Source organism: Melanostigma gelatinosum (genome assembly GCF_949748355.1).
Source record: "Melanostigma gelatinosum genome assembly, chromosome: 16".
NCBI lineage: Eukaryota > Metazoa > Chordata > Actinopteri > Perciformes > Zoarcidae > Melanostigma > Melanostigma gelatinosum.
Genome location: NC_136649.1, coordinates 21,303,306 through 21,321,847, shown reverse-complemented (window position 1 = coordinate 21,321,847; position 18,542 = coordinate 21,303,306). Strand labels below are relative to the sequence as shown.

At 38.2% G+C, this 18,542-nt stretch overlaps 1 protein-coding gene across 1 annotated transcript; it reads right to left on the bottom strand.

The window, feature by feature from the left end:
• Window positions 1–9,858: 9,858 nt before the first annotated feature.
• egln3 (egl-9 family hypoxia-inducible factor 3) lies at window positions 9,859–18,144 on the bottom strand. Its single transcript, XM_079285978.1, has 5 exons — window positions 17,591–18,144; window positions 12,805–12,924; window positions 12,357–12,493; window positions 10,859–10,932; window positions 9,859–10,587 (listed from the first exon to the last, which is right to left on the bottom strand). Exons 1-5 carry the CDS (start codon window positions 17,957–17,959, stop codon window positions 10,553–10,555), a joined length of 735 nt encoding a protein of 244 aa, XP_079142104.1. The 5' UTR covers window positions 17,960–18,144; the 3' UTR covers window positions 9,859–10,552.
• Between the last annotated feature and the right edge of the window lie 398 nt (window positions 18,145–18,542).

The window sequence follows — 18,542 nt, the reverse complement described above, 5'->3', positions numbered from 1 at the left end:
AGAGAATTCATATTGCCCAAAGGACTCTGCCGGAGCCAGACGGCGATACTTTTTTATCATTTGACTTTGTTTTCTGTTGCATCTTTACGAAGGTGCTGATTGTGCGTATTTAACGGAGGACGGTACAGGGATTTGTAACGGACATAAAAAACTCTATGCGGGCGCTTCTCCACATGTATCTTGATGTGATCAAGGCTTGAAGAGAACATTTATAAACCGAGAGGAGGGGACCGACGAAAGGTCTCCGAGATAATAATCTTTTGAAAAAAGGTTTTTTTTGAAGACGTTTCTCGATTGAGGGAATAGTTTAGAGGATTAATGCTGTTTTTTCATTTTCATTTCCTTCTTTTTTTTATAAAATATTCTTGCTCAGATTTAACTTACGAATCAAGCATTAAGGACAAAAACAGAAAAGAAAAAAAAGCAATTTCAGCCGGGTAATGACCTGTGAAATATCGAATGTTACTACTTCCTCTTTTATCCCAGGAGTTTACCTACAGGTCTCGCACCGAACATAACCTCCTCTACATCTCCTCCCATCTCGATATGTCGTTCTCTCTCTCTCTCTCTCTTATCTCTCCCTCTTGTCTGCCGGATCTTTAATCTCTACGTCTAACATTTCCTCCTGACGATCGACAGATTCATGGTGCTACCGACCGTCCAGCAACCCGGATTCAGCTGGCTGATGTGGGTGCTGTAAACGAACCCACAGCTCGTTGACAGACTGATCGTGTTTTGTTTTTTGGAGGGGGAACAATTTGAACCTTTTTATTATTGTTATTAGTTTTTATCTTCTGACCTTCAGGAAAGTCAGAAACACAGCAAGAACCGTAGGACCTCTAAATCAGCAACATCATCTCCATCATGTCCCTCCTTTGTTTTTTTTCCTGTAAAAAAAACGCTTAATCTGATTGGGCGTGGAGGGGCAGCTCCACACGGCAGCATGGAGGTGATTGGTTGAATTTTTAGGCTTCATAGTGTTGTTTTTATTTCTATGTATTTTCTAACTCAATCACTTTTACTTCTCAGTGAGACTGAGGCTAATACGCTAGTGATGCTAACTTGAAAAATGAATGTTAAAAACCTCGACCGGCTCCTGTTTGATTGTTTAGTTTTATTTTGTACTACTTTCTTCATCTTTATTTTTATTTTCTTACCACCACCACCTCCTCCTCCTCCTCCTCCTCCTCCTCCTCTTCTTCCAAAACCAGAATCACCTCCACAAGATTTTCCTAAACAATCCACTCTCTTCCATCTCATCGCCGTACCCTGTGATAAAAAAAACAACCACATATCAACTAAGGAGATTGTAATAAAGACATGCATTTTCAATCAAATCTATCAAACAATCAAAATCAATAACTACAAAAAAAAGAATCTTTTTTTAAGGAAGAGAAAAAAAATCACATTCCTTGAAACAATGTTGTCTTTGTCGTCCTTCTGTTCTGTGTTCTTTCGTCCCCAAAACCCTCGTTGCCAAAAAAAAAGACAAAAAAAAATAAATCTCACAAGTTTAGTGTTTTAAAAGCACTGTGATTCTCGTTCATTTCTACCTTGTTCTTTTCTACGCTTTTTGTTAAAAAGAGGAAGAAGAAAAAAGATGATAACAAGTAATAATTCAAACGGTAAAAAAAAACAAAAAAAACTGTCACAACATCCATCTTTTTAAAGTTGGCAGCCCCGTCTCTACCATCCCGTCATACCTTATTACCCAGTGTGATTTAAAGCCGTAAAAAATGTGTTACCGATGTGTTTAGTGTCACTGGCTGTCAAAAAGTCTTTCATGGCGACTTCTCTCTCTGTGTGTGTTGACTATATGCAGTATATACTGAGCTACTGTAGCTGTTTTTGTCCTTTGTCTTCTCTGTGCTCTATCTCTAGTGTGGGGGGATGGGGGGAGGGGCGGGGCTTAGTGACATAAAGGGGGTGGAGTCTGAAAACGGCGAACTCCTCTTTGCCTCTCTCTGTCTCTATCTCCCTCTATCTGCAGTCTTCGTGAAACCAGTGGAGGTTCGTGGAATTTCGTGTTCGGTGGCCTTTGCAAAAAATACAGAAAAAATTTTTGTAGAGACCACCTTTTTTTCCGCTGCTTCCTTTTTGTCTTTGTAAAACCTTTTTTGTTTTTTTTATTTTTTTTGTGGGGGGTTTTCTAATCCTCTCTCTTTCTCTCTCTCTGCTGTTGCTTTTTGCTGTTGTGTAGTCTTATACAAAACCTCTTTATCTTGCTGTCCTTTCTCTCAGAGATGAAAAAGATTCTTTAACAAGCTCAAAGGTTTATGGAGCCATGTTTATCGCCGCTAAGGAATTCTGGGAAACGCAGTTTCCAGCTCTTGCATACAAAGTATTAAAAAACGAATAAATATTTACGATACCATTAAAATTGTGATGAGGAAAAAGCCTAAAGTAGCATTTTAGATTGTAGTCCTGGAAAAAACAACAACCATAAAAGCCTCAGTTGTGAAACATTTCCCAGAGTCCCTTGGGGCTTCCTGTGTGCATTGGGTGTATTTCATTGGTTCCCACCGAAACTTGTTGACTTCCTGCGCAAACTTCTCTCACGGGACAAACAAAGTTACACAAGTGGTTCAAGGGGGGAGATTAAAGAAATCACTATTTCAGGACACGTAATACAAAAAAAACTGATTTTAAAGATTTCTAAAGAAATTAAAAGAAGAAAAAAATATTTCGCACTATAAATCTATTTTTATAGGTGTTTTGGAAAAACTGAACTGCATGTTTCGTCCGATGAGTTTCACGTGATAGATCCCTCGTTTATTTTTTGTTTGTTTGTTTGTGGGTCCAGTGTTTTAGTTTTTTAAGTCTGTCAAGCCCAAACGGGGACACGATGGAGGCCTCGTTGGAAGAATAAAGTCTGTATCGTCAAACCGACGCCTCTAATCTCCACTTTTCACATCAGGAAAAACAATCTGCAGTGTCTGTGCTTTCTGTAAAGAATCAATGTCTTGTTACGCCGACGAAAATGTTTAAACAACTACGAAAAAAAGCAAACAAACACAGGTTTATGAAATTTAGCGATGGATTTATTTATTTTTGTGTTCAATGAGGGAGGACTGTGATTGGTCCACGCGATCTGTCGGCCGATTGGCGGGTCGTTCGTGGTTGAATGTTAAATTCAGTCGTTTCAGGAGCATTTTGTTTCTGCGCTCCTCTGGATTTTAGCGTTTTCTACTTTTGGCGGTTTTTTTTGCGTGAAAACAGGGCGGGGGGGCACAAACGAACAGCAGGGCCCCATCTGGTGAAAGAAACTGGGGTTGGGCAGCAGGGTGGTGGGGGGGGGGGGTGCACATAACTCAGACGAAACCAGGAAATACACCCACATGTAACAAAAACCAAACAGCCGGTCCAAGCTGTTTCAATGTTTTTTCTGTGTTTTATGTCGAAAAATGAAAACTTTGCTGGTGATTTTAAAAACGTAAAAACCTTAATCACAGCTGCTGTCAAAAATACAGTGTTTAAGAATTACAAATATTGAAAAATCACTTCATTTACCTGTGAAGAAACTGTGTCTGTGTTTTTAACTATTTCTTGTACAATTATACAGATTCTTTTATGAGGAACTTGGTGCCAAGTAGCTGAAATACGGGAGAGAGAGAATCTCTTATTATCAATGTTAACAGTGTTATAAAATTCTAAATACAAACAAATTAAAATATTAAAAAAGAGAAAACTATGGTACATTTCTATTTTTTTGTTTTGAAAAAAAAACATGACTAACTGATGCTAACTTTGAGTGCCTGGCTTATTTTTTATTATTATTATTATTTTCGGAAGACATCCTTTTGAGTTAATTTACCATGAATAATGCTGCAAATCCGAAAAATGTACATACTTCATTTTTATAGCAGTTGTTCTTTTATAAGTTTACTAGGTTCTCATCCGCTCAGAGGAACATGTCACACACATGGTTGTCTTTCTGTAACCCGGTTTTCACCATCTTACAGGTGCCATATTCATAATAAAAATTTATCTCGAATTTGTTACCAGATTGCATAATTTCTTCTGTTTTTCCACCTTCACCAATCCCAAATAATAGAGATGCTGCCACATCTCAGTAAGCTGCTTTCTTTCTCTTTTTATTTTTTATTTTGAAAGTCAGGAAGGGTTCTGCTAGTGTTCTGGTTCCTGTTGAGAATTGGACATTAATTCATGTTCAATTGAGATATCTGAAAAATGATGGTAGAATTCACAGATAGATAAGTCATGCTTTTTCCCCTTTCACTCCGTCTCCACGACCTTCCTCTCAGCGTTGAGTTGGACGGATCAGAGGAGACGCTGCAGAGTGAACAAGGTGTTGTTTTTAAAAAGAAGCTCCTGTCCTGCCTTGAAACCTTCACACATCCAGATGGCCAATCAGGTATGTGTGTCTGCAGACGGGTGGAGGTGGATGCACTGGTCATTTGGGGGGTTTGCGTGACAGTATTTCCACACAATTAAACTGCTTTCTATAACCATTCAGCAATTATGTTTGTCCAACTTAATTTACTACTGTAAGATTAGTTCGACCAACCCTATTAAGTTAAACTCAACCCCAGTAAATAAGTTGAACCAACCTAAATAACTTAAGTTGATCAGACCCCAATAAATTAAGTTGGACCAACTTAATTACTCAATGCTTAAAGAAAGCAGTTTAATCGTGTGGAAATACTTTCCATGATTGTATTAAGTTTGTTGAAGGCGTTGTTTTTTGAGTGTATTGTTACTTTGTTGTGCCGCACAACACATGTTCCACTCAGTTTAGAGAGCCACAAACATCGGTCCTGGTAGAAACATAAGCCCCCAAAAACCGTTCCAGGAACCACACGAGTTGATTTCAGAATCTGAACCCAAAAAAAAGATCTTTCCTGGATTAATGCTCACCACTCTAAGCTAGATGAGGGTTTACAGGACTTGGTTTTAGGGTCAAAATATGTGGGAGCCTGTGCAAATTCAAAATGATTAATATTATTATGTTATTGAAAATTTTATATAATCTTAGTTTAGCTGTAATTGAAGGAGTTTTAACAATTGTGGAGCCTAAAAAAGGTCGAGGATTGTTAAGATTTAGAACCATGAAGAACAATTTCGGGTTTAGGAACGTTAAATAGCATCTTAACTTCCTGCTTTGACTTCAACATGTCTCTTCTACAGACTTAAAAGAAATGTGTTTAAACCATGAACTCCCCACCCAACTCATAGCATCCCTCCATCTTACTTCCTGTCCTATTTAGTATCATGTGATATTCAGCCAGTTTGAAACGTTGCATTAATAGAAATATAAAAATGTCAGCGTGAACACGGCCTCCCCTTTTCTTTTCTTGCTTTTTTCCTGCAACCTGTTCTCAGGTGTGAGATGTGCACGTGATTCCCATTTTTGCTTTTTACACAAACAAAAAATACCTTTTTTTTTTTACAGCAGACGTCATGTTTGAGTTTCCATCACATCTGAAGAATCATGGAGTCAAATTCCAGAGCACGTCTTTCCAAAGTGATCTACTGAGAGTTTAAAGGTCAGTATGTTGGTACGCTTTAGTACGTAACCCGTGTGAAACAATGAGGAAATAAAGTAAAGTATTTATTTCAGTCATTCACACTCGAGCAGGGCAGACAACCGGCGGTCGATGCGGTACTTCCGTGTTTTATGATTTACAAATTGTAGTTGAAGGAAACTGAAGTAGCGTACTACCTCCCCCGCTGTGAGGACTTTCTTTAGCACTTGGAAATACAGGAACAACACATTGACTGTAAATAAGAAGTGGACGTAGTCTTCGTGACGTCATTGGTTGACTGGTGTTTTGCCGCCTCGAATTTTGCAATTAAGCTGTCGCCATCTTGATTTTTACAAAGGAAGTTACCATGTGTGGAATGTGAAGGAGTGACGTAGAGTTCTTGGATATCTGGTAGAGACCTGTCAATCACTGTGTAGCCCCGCCCTAAAGCATCCCCTGCTTTATGGTCTGTTTGACTCTAAATCGACCATCATTTACTATTTATTTTTTTATTGGTTTATTTGAACGGGACAGTGCACATTAATAAAAACATTTCTGCAAATGTGCCAGAGTTAGCCAAAAGGCTATTTTTCATCTGTAGTCCCAAATGTAGTCTGTACTAAATGAACATCATGCTGTATTGAAGAAGACTTGAAACTAGAGATTGAGACCATAAACTCATGTTTACAATGTTTACTGAGGGAATAAATCAAGAGAGAAGTAGAGTCATTTTCTCATAGTCTTCTATGCAACCAGAGGAGTCGCCCCCTGATGGACACTAGAGAGAATGCAGCTTTAACACGTGAAGCTTTGACTTCACTCTTCAGAACTGGAAGTTGCCGCCTGGTGTTGACTGAAATGACAAGAAATGAGGCTTCTGTTGACTCATGCAGCCTGTATCCATCTGCCTCTCAGTCCTCCTCGTCTCTCTCACTTTTATTACCTTCCTTTCCCCTTTTTCTTCCAGCCTGTATCGTCTCTCCTCCTCCTCCTCTTCCTCCTCCATCATGCAGTAATAAGAGCGGAGAGGTCAGTCAGTCGACCCTCTGAGGCCGACCAGCCAACTTTAAATATTTCAAACTATTTTAAATGAGCGCACATGAATCATAGATCACAGGCAGCGCTGCTCTGTGTGTGTGTGTGTGTGTGTGTGTGTGTGTGTGTGTGTGTGTGTGTGTGTGTGTGTGTGTGTGTGTGTGTGTGAGAGAGCTCGAACCTGAAGCTCCTTCTAATAACCCCTGGCTGTCCGTCTCGGTGAGGAGGTCTGATGTTGAATTTAGATCCGACAGCGTCAGTCGTTCACCGGAGGCATAACGAGCGGCCTTTTCATCATCGCCGCCTGATGGGCGGATGATGAAACAAAGCGTTCGAGATGAAAACTCATTGGGTTTTTTTTTTTTATCTCCCTAATTCCCAACATGCATCAGGAGTCAAAGCATCACAAAAAAAATCTGTACGAGTATTTTGGGAGACACGCGGTCGCTGCCGGAGACATGATGTGACGTTTAAGTTCCTGAAGAAAAGAAAAAAATCTGTTTCTGTAATGTTCCTACAGGGAGTCTCTCTCTATGCTTGAAAGAGAATTTAATACATTGAACTTATTATATTTACCATTGAACTTATTATATTTACCAATGAACAGCTGTGTTTCCTGTTGCATTGTGGGATGATAGTGAAATAATTCTGAGTAGACCGGTGATCTCAGGATAAATCTGTGGAGCTGCAAGATGATGAAGAAAGATCGATGTATTTATTTATCATACACAGAATTCAGATCTGCGTTGGCTTCAGTGTGCCTCCTTTACAGACTTAAAATAAATATGTTTCAACCTCGAACACCTTACCAACTCCCAGCATCCCTCCATCTTACTTCCTGTCTGTTATTTGGTATCATGTGATATTCAGCCTGTTTTTTGCTCCTGAGAAACGACCTTTCAGGTTGAAACTTTCCATTAATAGTGACTTTCAGCCGAATGCGTCTGTGGTTGCTAACCAGGTATTAACCAGGAGGCAACCTCCGGTTCTGCAGAGTGAAGCCAAAGCTTCATGTGCTAAAGCTGCATTCTCTCTAGTGTCCACCAGGGGGCGACTCCTCTGGTTGTATAGAAGTCTATGAGAAAATGACTCCACTTCTCTCTTGATTTATTACCTCAGTAAACATGAGTTTATGGTCTCAATCTCTAGTTTCAAGTCTTCTTCAATACAGCATGATGTTCATTTCGTACATTATGGTCCATTTAGAGTCACACAGACCATAAAGCAGGGGATGCTTTAGGGCGGGGCTACACAGTGATTGACAGGTCGACACCAGAGACGTATACGGCGTCTCTACGTCACTCCTCCTCACTCCAAACATGGTCCGTAATCCAAGATGGCGACAAACTCGAACCTCTTAGTCTCTTCATGGTGTCTGACGTTCTGTTCATGAACTCAGATAACAGATCATCGGGTGTCTTGTAGCTCTCTGGTTACAAACTATGTTTATCCACCAAATACATGTTCATATCTGGACTCTAGCTGATGTATTCTACCCACTCACACGCATCTGAAAAGTCATATTGTTCAGGTTTTATTCTCCATCTTTGGTGGCTAATGTTCTTACTGAGCTTGACAAGATATTTCTCTGTCAGGTCCCTGTGAAATATGACCTTTGACCCTCCTCCCACTGGCTGTTGATGGAGAAGGTGAAGCTCATTCAGGGATTCGTTAGTTTCAATCTGCTCAACATCTTAACCTGGAATAACAAACCCAGATCAGTTTGATGTACGTGGAATAGAAAATTCAACAGCATTATTTTAGGTGTGAGGATTATATTGTACAGATAAGTCACTATGATCTCACAGATTTAATTAGTTTTTGTAAAATAAAAAGACAAATAACATTCCCAGCTGAACTAAAGGTCCAAGCTCAACGGTCTCTATATCTGTCTGGAGCTTTCATGATACAAAGATAAACCAAAAATTCAAAAGACTGTGTAAAATAATCTCAACACGTACTTTAGTGAAGTGGCAGATTTTTAAATGGAGTTTGGTGTGTCGAGGCTCCTCCAACCCTGTTAAAAGAATACCGATGTGATGTCAAGAAGGATATTATTATTATTATTAAAGTGACAGATTTCTGCATGCAGTTTGGTGTGGCAGCAGAAGTTTTTGTGTTTTTGTGTGTTCTTGATGTTTTGCTTCCCTGAGCAGGTTCCAGTCCGGTGAGGCTGATGATGAGGAAGATACAAGACGGCAGGTTCTACCTGTGAATGTCTTCTTTTACACTATTTATCTTCATGTAGGTGTTGCTTTGTTTCTTCCTCCGTTTCATTGGTATTTTTTACAGTAAACATCACATTTCTTTTTTGCATGGACTGTGGTCTAACGTGCTGCTTATTTACATTTTTATTCCGAAGATGAAGTAGAAGAATCCGGCTCATGGGAAACAATACAAGATATGAATATGTAGGGCAGGACTCGCCCGTGACAGTATTAAAACACGGCGGTAGATTGTCTTCACCTGAAACACAGAGGTGGAGCTACAGAGACCTCCAGAGGCGCAACACGGGACTGCAGGTGAGTTCAACTCATTTCAGCAGCACCTCATGTGTTCGTTCACTGAGCTCTGGTTCCGATGAATACCACTTTTATGCCTATTAGGAAATATTAATACTTTCATACATTTGTGAAGTTTAACTAGTTTCTGGTTATTTTGTCCTCGAGCTCAACAGCAGCAGTTGGATGTGTAATGTATATTTCTGCAGAATTCCTTTAACTGATTGTATTAAAGGTAATATATATATATATATATATATATATATATATATATATATATATATATATATATATATATATATATATATATATATATAATATATATATTATATGGAATAGTCCGTCATAGAACTACAGTGAGTTATGAATATATATATATATATATATATGTAAATATGTATATATATATATATGTAAATATGTATATATATATATATATATATATATATATGTAAATATGTATATATATATATATATGTAAATATGTATATATATATATATATATATGTAAATATGTAAATATAATCTCGACATCTCGAATCTACTACTACGACTTTTTAATGACTTTATGACATAATATTATATGATTTCTTTCAGGAAACAATGATAGGACTTTATTTACATGCTTTAGTATGACTTTCATAACTCACGATAATTCTATGATGGACTATTCCAATACTCTTAAATATGAAAGCATATGTATGTGTTTCTGTGCATGTCTGAATGTTCTTCTTTATAAACGTGCGTTCTTACTATTGCACCAGATTCTGCATTCATAAAAAGATGTCACACAAACGAGTACACCAGTGTACATTATTATTGTACGTTCCATTCTTAAAATAGAAGTTTTATCAGTCTGTAAATATCATGAGACAGTTTACAGTTCATTCAGAGAATCTAGAGACAAAAACACTTCTGTCACACGTGTAGTGAAAGACAATCGGGCTACGCGACGTCTCTGAAGAGCTGTTTGAACGAGGCATCAATTATTCACACACACACACACACACACGCGCACACACACACACACACACACACACACACACACACTGTGATAGCCACTGTTTCAGTCGACATTTAGATGTAATTTATTCGTAAACATCGAGTAAATGTGTCGTGTTGAAAAGATCTATGAAGAACATGTAATCGTGTGACATATTTCTATCACACATGTTTGTTAGCATCATGTCTCTAATGTCTTGTTTTATCTGTAAACCTCAAAGTCTGTTTGTCAACTCTCCTCCTTTAGCTTAGAGGTGCAGTCCGCTGCTGTCCTCGTTCTCTGCAGAGTATTCACACACATCATGTAAAGTAGGAAGAGTCCAGAGCAGCTACAGGTCACCTGACCCTCTGGATTCATCAGGCCACAGAAGCCGCCGTGCAGGCATGTTGTTCCTTCCACCCTGGACGCCGACGGGAGCGATGAGGAGCTCGTATCTCTCTCAACTCCTCCAGACTAGAGTCAAAGTTCTGACTTTCTTTTCCATTTCCACCGTCTCCACCAGGTGACAACGTTTCCTCCAAGGAAAGTTATCTGGAGCTGCTGCCCGGCTGCAGGCCTGAAGCTGAAGCAAATGAAGACACAAAAACAATCAGAATATAAATTCACTTCAGCTAATATTATGAAAATATTACGAAGCCATGACAAAGTATGGATGACTTTTTCCATTCGATTTTCCCGATCAAAAATTCATAGTACAGTATGTCGAAAAAGTCAAAGTATAATATGTCGAAAAAAGCCATTAAAAAGTCATAATATAGCATGTCGGGAAAAAAACAGTCATAAAAAAGTCATAGTGTTGTTTGTTATGAATGTGTTTTTGTGTGTACTTGTACCTGTCAGGTCTCTGAAGCGTGTCTTGGCCTCGGCTCTCTCCTCTGAATCAAAGTACCAGACTGTGATGGCGAACCTGAAACCAAGAGACAACACTGATGTTGCTACGGCCGCGAGTTGTGTTGTTAGGTTGTGTGGGATTAATTAGCTCGGCTCACTAAAGGTCTGATTTTACTTCAATTCAGACTTTCCTTCTGTTTTAGTTTTTTATCCACCGTGTTAGTAAAGGAAATAAACACTCCAGCCTTTGAAAATATTCTTTTTTGAATAAAGTTTGATTTTAACTACTTACTAATAATCAACATATTAGCTTCAATACAAGATGAATGTGTGTTTACAGGCTTTACGTGTTAAAAAGGTGTTTGTGTTATTACACATTCGTACCAGCAGGTGGTGCCAATCATCTCTGTGTTTATGTCCTCTTAGGGAAAATAAACTCACATTCTTAACTGAAAATTACTGAAATGAAATCATTCATTTTAGTGAATGTACATTTGTTACATCACTGCAGAGGTTACGTAATTATTACTATTAATTAAAATAATTGGTATGTTATGTTCTAAAATCATAATAAAACATGCAAACCTTCCTGTTGTGTTTACAAAGATCACAGAGTAAAACTTCCAAAAGTATCAGAAAACATCAAGTGCTCAACTGAAGTAGTTGTGTACTGTAAGTCCCTTTTTAATAAATCGATCTAACACAATGAGGACAGCAGCTTCCTCTTTGTGTATGTATTGTTAGCGTGTATGTCACTTTAAAGTACATCAAATAACTCCTTGTGTTTTGACTGCATTTTACATACATAGTACACTATGATATTGTTTCTTTGATTTAAATAAAGAATAGAATTCTCTTTCTTCAAAAGTGAAATATTGTTAAATAAATATTGTATTTTATATTAATTACTGTCTTATTATATGCAGAGGAGAGGTAAAGGTGAAACAGGTGACTGATTGGTTGGTTGACTTATTGATTGGTTGAATGACTGGTTGGTTGATTGACTGGTTGGTTGGTTGACTGACTGGTTGGTTGACTGATTGGTTGTTTACTGATTGATTGGTTGACTGACTGACTGATTTGTTGGTTGACTGATTGGTTGTTGACTGATTGATTGGTTGACTGACTGATTTGTTGGTTGACTGATTGGTTGACTGATTGATTGGTTGACTGACTGATTTGTTGGTTGACTGATTGATTGGTTGGTTGACTGATTGGTTGACTGACTGGTTGGTTGACTGATTGGTTGTTTACTGATTGATTGGTTGACTGACTGATTTGTTGGTTGACTGATTGGTTGACTGATTGGTTGTTGACTGATTGATTGGTTGACTGACTGATTTGTTGATTGATTGGTTGGTTGACTGGTTGGTTGGTTGACTGACTGGTTGGTTGACTGATTGGTTGACTGACTGATTTGTTGGTTGACTGATTGATTGGTTGACTGATTGGTTGACTGACTGATTGGTTGACTGATTGGTTGACTGACTGGTTGGTCACCTGGTGGCGTAGGCGGGCTGAACCTCATGTGGGTTCCTGCGGTCGGACCAGAAGAAGAGCAGCCGGTCAAACAGCGGATTGATGTCGGCCACGTAGGATTTCCCCTCCGGAAAGATCCTGAGGACGCCGCCGTGCTCCTGATCGACGACAACAACAAGACGACCACAAACGAGCAGGAGAGCAGATCAGTGTCATTGTTAAAATGATTATTAAACTATGAATTAAAGATGATCCCATAGAATATGATGCACGATTAAACAAACGGGATCTAAAGGCGTTACAATGTAACATTGTACTGATCGATCAATACTTTAACTACATTTAACTGATAATACTTTTACTCGTGGTGGAGTATTTTCAGAATAGTATTAGGACTTTTACTGCAGTTAAGGATGTGAGTAGGTCAGAGGTCAAACATCCAGCGTTAAACTGAGGTCCCTGAACGCACCTCAGCGCTCCAGTTCTTGTTGAGGTAGTAGATGCAGGTGATGCGGCGTCCGTCGCAGTTCGGGTTGTCCACGTGTTTGACGTAACCCGTCCCGTTTCCTGGGTAACACGCCACCATGGCCTGAGGACACACACACACACACACAGAAACATCCGTTTGATTATACGTTAATCTTTGATTGAATATCTCCATCAAACATTTCGATAAATATATCACAACATCGACTTGTTTCACAGCATCCGGTTTCATAGAAGTTGTCCTCCTTAGTCACTTGACACAAAACAAAACCAGGTGACCCGTGAAAGACTCAAGAGAACAGTTTAACCCTCTGAACCCCAAAACCTGCAGACACCATGTTTTCTTCAAACAATCCTATTTCATCGCTGTACAAAACTGTCATTATCATCAGATATTTATCTTTCCGACGGTCCTTGAACACATCATGTGAGACCAACGCTTCCATCACAAAATTCAATCAAAGCAAAGCTTAGAATTATATTTCAATCGACATGTTCTCATTCAAGATCACTCCACGAATAAACCGTTTACTTTAATCAGAATCTGTGAAAAACATTACATTGTGAGCTCCTCAGTGAAACTATGAAGTCAGAATAACACGTCAGCTCCGGTCCTCCTGCAGCGCATATATATATATATATATATATATATATATATATATATATATATATATATATATATATATATATATATATATATATATATATGTATACATGTGATAAAGTATTCTTTGATTATTGAAATTAATATCTACATTTCAATAGACTAAAAACATGACGACACAGCGAAAAACATCTCAATGACAATCGTTTATAAAGACATTTTAATAAATATATTTTATTTGTCTCATACATCATTGTTAATAATACATTTTTAACTAAATCTACAAGTTATATCTTTGTGGGATTCATTCTTCTGGACTGAGAATGAATTACCAAATAGAAAGTCAGTTATACTAATAAATAATAATAATAACATATATATATATAGATATCTGACGTCATCGTTTTCCACCTGATGATAAACAGATCGCTTCACAAACCTCTCGTCTAACGCTGTTATTATGACGCACGTCTGCACCTCATTAATGTGCCAACACAGTTATTTGTTCAGCTCATTAGAGAGACAACATTTAAGAGTTAAGTTCAGTCAGCTGCACCACCTCCCCCTCCTCTCTCGGGCTCTTATTGTGAAAATCCTCTTATTGTGACACGCGAGGGTGTGAGGACCTCAACGCCTCCTACGTGCTCCATAAAGTCTCTCATCCCGTTCCCTTTCCTCTACGACCATCAACACATTACAGGAAGGTCACAGTGTAGATGAACCCTCTGTAACACACGGGTCCATGAACGCACCATCGACAACAACAACACCTTCAGTAACCGGACCGAAGTCAGCGACAACCTCCTGACATCTTCACACACATCGCATGCAACCACATGACGACAAACCCTCAGCGCTGATAAAGAAATGTCTGACCAGCAACCACAAATCACCTCAGTGTGTTTACACGCCGCCGAGGCACGAACACACACACACACACCCCCATCATCATCATCATCATCAGCATCATGCAACTGAGCTGCTATGGAGCGAAAATATGTGGAAGAAACACAGGAGGAAGTGATACACTGATAAAAACAAAAACAAAATGCCTCCGAGAGCTTCAACTTTACCTTATCCTCCTAGTAGAGAGGAGGGAGGATGAAGGAGGGGGAGGGAGGGTGAAGGAGGAAGGGAGGAAGGGAGTGTAAACTGGTTTGGCAGGCTTCCAGGCTGCTGCAGGTTTTAATGACAGAGCGTACGTGAGGCACGTGAGGCTGAGACTCTCACACTCAACACAAGATAAAACTGGATTTAAAGGCCGATGTTGATACAAATATGTGAGTTTCTAAAACATGTGCTTGTGATTTTGGCCACACGACAAAATAAATGTGTTGCTGAGATTTAAACTTTGTATTTATCAAAAGTTTAGTTCTGTAAGAAGAGAAACACTTGTCATACCTGTGTGTGTGTGTGTTTGTGTGTATTCCTGTTGTAACTTGGTTGACCTGTTTTCTTTCAGAAGTTAAATCTGATAACAAACACTTGTGAAAAGAGCTCACTGTACACATGAAGTCGAGGTGTGTGTGGGTGTATGTATGTGTGTGTGTGCGTGGGTGTATGTGTGTGTGTGTGTGTGTGTGTGTGTGCGTGTGCGTATGCGTATGTGAGTGAGTGATTGATTAAGCAGCTGAACGTGTACATGAGAATGTTCGCTGCTTCATCTGCAGAGGTGGAAGAAGTACTCAGATCCTTTACTGCAGTAGAAGTACTAATAAGTACACAGTGTAAATAAAATTTTAACGTTAACCATCAGAGTGCAAATAAAGGTTTAACGTTAACCATCAGAGTGCAAATAAAATTTTAACGTTAACCATCAGTGTAAATAAAATTTTAACGTTAACCATCAGTGTAAATAAAGGTTTAACGTTAACCATCAGAGTGTAAATAAAGGTTTAACGTTAACCATCAGTGTAAATAAAGGTTTAACGTTAACCATCAGAGTGTAAATAAAGGTTTAACGTTAACCATCAGAGTGTAAATAAAGGTTTAACGTTAACATCAGTGTAAATAAAGGTTTAACGTTAACCATCAGAATGTAAATAAAGGTTTAACGTTAACCATCAGAATGTAAATAAAGGTTTAACGTTAACCATCAGTGTAAATAAAGTTTTAACGTTAACCATCAGAGTGTAAATAAAGGTTTAACGTTAACCATCAGAGTGTAAATAAAGTTTTAACATTAACCATCAGAGTGTAAATAAAGTTTTAATGTTAACCATCACAGTGTAAATAAAGTTTTAACGTTAACCATCAGAGTGTAAATGAAGTTAACGTTAACCATCACAGTGTAAATGAAGTTAACGTTAACCATCACAGTGTAAATAAAGGTTTAACGTTAACCATCAGAGTGTAAATGAAGTTAACGTTAACCATCACAGTGTAAATAAAGGTTTAACGTTAACCATCAGAGTGTAAATGAAGTTAACGTTAACCATCACAGTGTAAATAAAGGTTTAACGTTAACCATCACAGTGTAAATAAAGTTTTAACGTCAACCATCACAGTGTAAATAAAGCTTACCGTTAACCATCACAGTGTAAATAAAGTTTACCGTTAACCATCACAGTGTAAATAAAGTTTTAACGTCAACCATCACAGTGTAAATAAAGCTTACCGTTAACCATCAGAGTGTAAATAAAGTTTTAACGTTAACCATCACAGTGTAAAGAAAGTTTACCGTTAACCATCAGAGTGTAAAGAAAGTTTTAACGTTAACCATCACAGTGTAAAGAAAGTTTTAACGTTAACCATCAGGGTGTAAATAAAGTTTTAACGTTAACCATCAGAGTGTAAATAAAGTTTTAACGTTAACCATCAGGGTGTAAATAAAGTTTTACTGACTCAGTTGAACATGTGTTTCTAGTCTCTGATCTCTGATAATGTTTCATTGTAAACAACCAATCAGTGTTTAAACCAACAGGAGGAGAGCTAGTATCGTTAGCAGCACCGCTAACGGCTAACCAACGGAGGTTCACTTCAGTTACATGATGATGCCTTCAGGCTCTGCTCAGTGAAAATGAGTACTGGCTGAAGGTAAATTATAACGTTATCATGATGTGTTCACGTGTAATCTGTAAAATGTAGTTTTAGTGATAAACTTGAATAAATCCAGTAGTTTGAAGGAATGTTTTCACATGAATGTAAAATAGATATTAGAGATGAATTATGAGCTGTTTAACTTCCTAACACGAGCTCTAAGCACATTATTATACATCATTATAAACAGTGGTGGGCCGTCAGGGCCAGCTAAGCCTTCTCTGCTGGCCTAAACAGAATACATCTCATCTTTAAGAGTTTTAACAACATAAAAAACGAGCCACAATAAGTAAAAACACCTCGAGGAGTTAAATGTAACAAATCTATAAATAACACGTAAGAAGAAATTAATTTTAAAAAAGCTATTTTTTACACAGAATTTGTTGTGTTTTTTTTATTCCTTTATGAACATATTTAAGAATATATAATACATATCACCATGAAACGTCACCAGTTCATTACTGACATTAAGACGTTCATGTCATTTAATGTTAATTCAGACAGTTAGTTTTCTGAAATGTTATGTGTAAATATGCAAATGAGGCATTATGTAATGGTGACTTTTGGTGAATTTAGTAGAAATCTACTAAACAAAGTAGTAAAATAAATGATTTCTTTCCTCTAGTCTGAAATAATACGAGTTCTTGAAGAAAATATAGATCAAAATGTTGTGTCTCCACTTAATAATAAACTAAATAAACCTATGAAATTTGTTTACTAATAACTTAAAAACACACATTGTTGAGTGGATCCAATCACGGACTCAAGCTGCAGAAAAACCTTCATCGTATATATTAATATTTCTGTGTGAAGTAATTCTGTCTTTATTTACTCTGATAATCATCTAATATTTTTTATTAATTTAGAGTCCAATATCTGTTGATTATTTTATTTATTTTATATAATTTATTATTATTGTATTTATTTTATATTATGTTATTATATTATTATTATTATATTTATTATAAATAATATAAAATAAATATATAATAAACTAAATTGAACAATAAAAATAAACTAAATATATATGAAATAGCATTTATATTATTATAATACAATATTAATAAATATTTGGTGCATTGAATATGTTTAATAAACTATGTCTGGTCTAATATAAATCTCTCACCTTCGACCTCTCGCGGATCTTCTTGCTCCCGAGCCGGCTCGCGCACACACCGATGATGTGATCGATGACGTTGAGCAGGAAGCTGATCGCCTCGCAGCCTCGGTCCTCGGACCCGCTCACCCACGCGATCTGGTCCCCGCGGATGCTCCTCGACCGGTGGACGCCCCCAGGCACGGAGCCCGCCAGCCGGCCGTCCTGCAGCGCTCCAAACCGGTGCATCTCCATCACCTGCTCCAGGACCAAGTCTCCGGCCGGTTCCCCGAGGAGCCCGTCCACGTAGCAGAATCCGTGGACCAGCAGAGCCGGGACGACCCGCTCCAGAGCCAGACGCTCCAGGTCCAGGTCCCATACGTGCTCGATAAAAGGCATTTTATTTACAACAGACTGTCAAAGTACTAGAGAGCGAAAATACTACCAGTTTATCTGACAATAACTCTGAGATTAAGTACTTTTACTTTACGACTGAGAGGTTTGATAGACAGATGAAATCAAACAGTAAAACACAGAAGAAGAAGAAGAAGAAGAAGAAGAAGAAGAAGAAGAAGAAGAAGAAGAAGAAGAAGGTTTTGACTAAATGCCTCCAGAGCGTCTGAACTCTTGTTATGAACAACAGCTGCGCTGTCAAGTCAGCACGTGTGGTATTACACTACTTCCGGTTACGAGTTTCAGAATAAAAGCCGTATTATTATTATTTGCTATAGTCAAATAACCGATTATCTGATGGACATAAATTCATCCATCCATCCATCCATCCATTTTCCTCCGTTTATCCGGGTTGCGGTCTGCCAGTCCATGGGCACTGATCCCGACCCCCATGCGACATTGAAGAGGCGTGTCAGCCAGGACAGCCCGACCATGTCCAGCGCCTTCAGCATCTCAGGGCGGATCTCACCCCGGCGTTGTATTATTATTATTTGCTATTGTCAAATAACCGATTATCTGATGGGCATGA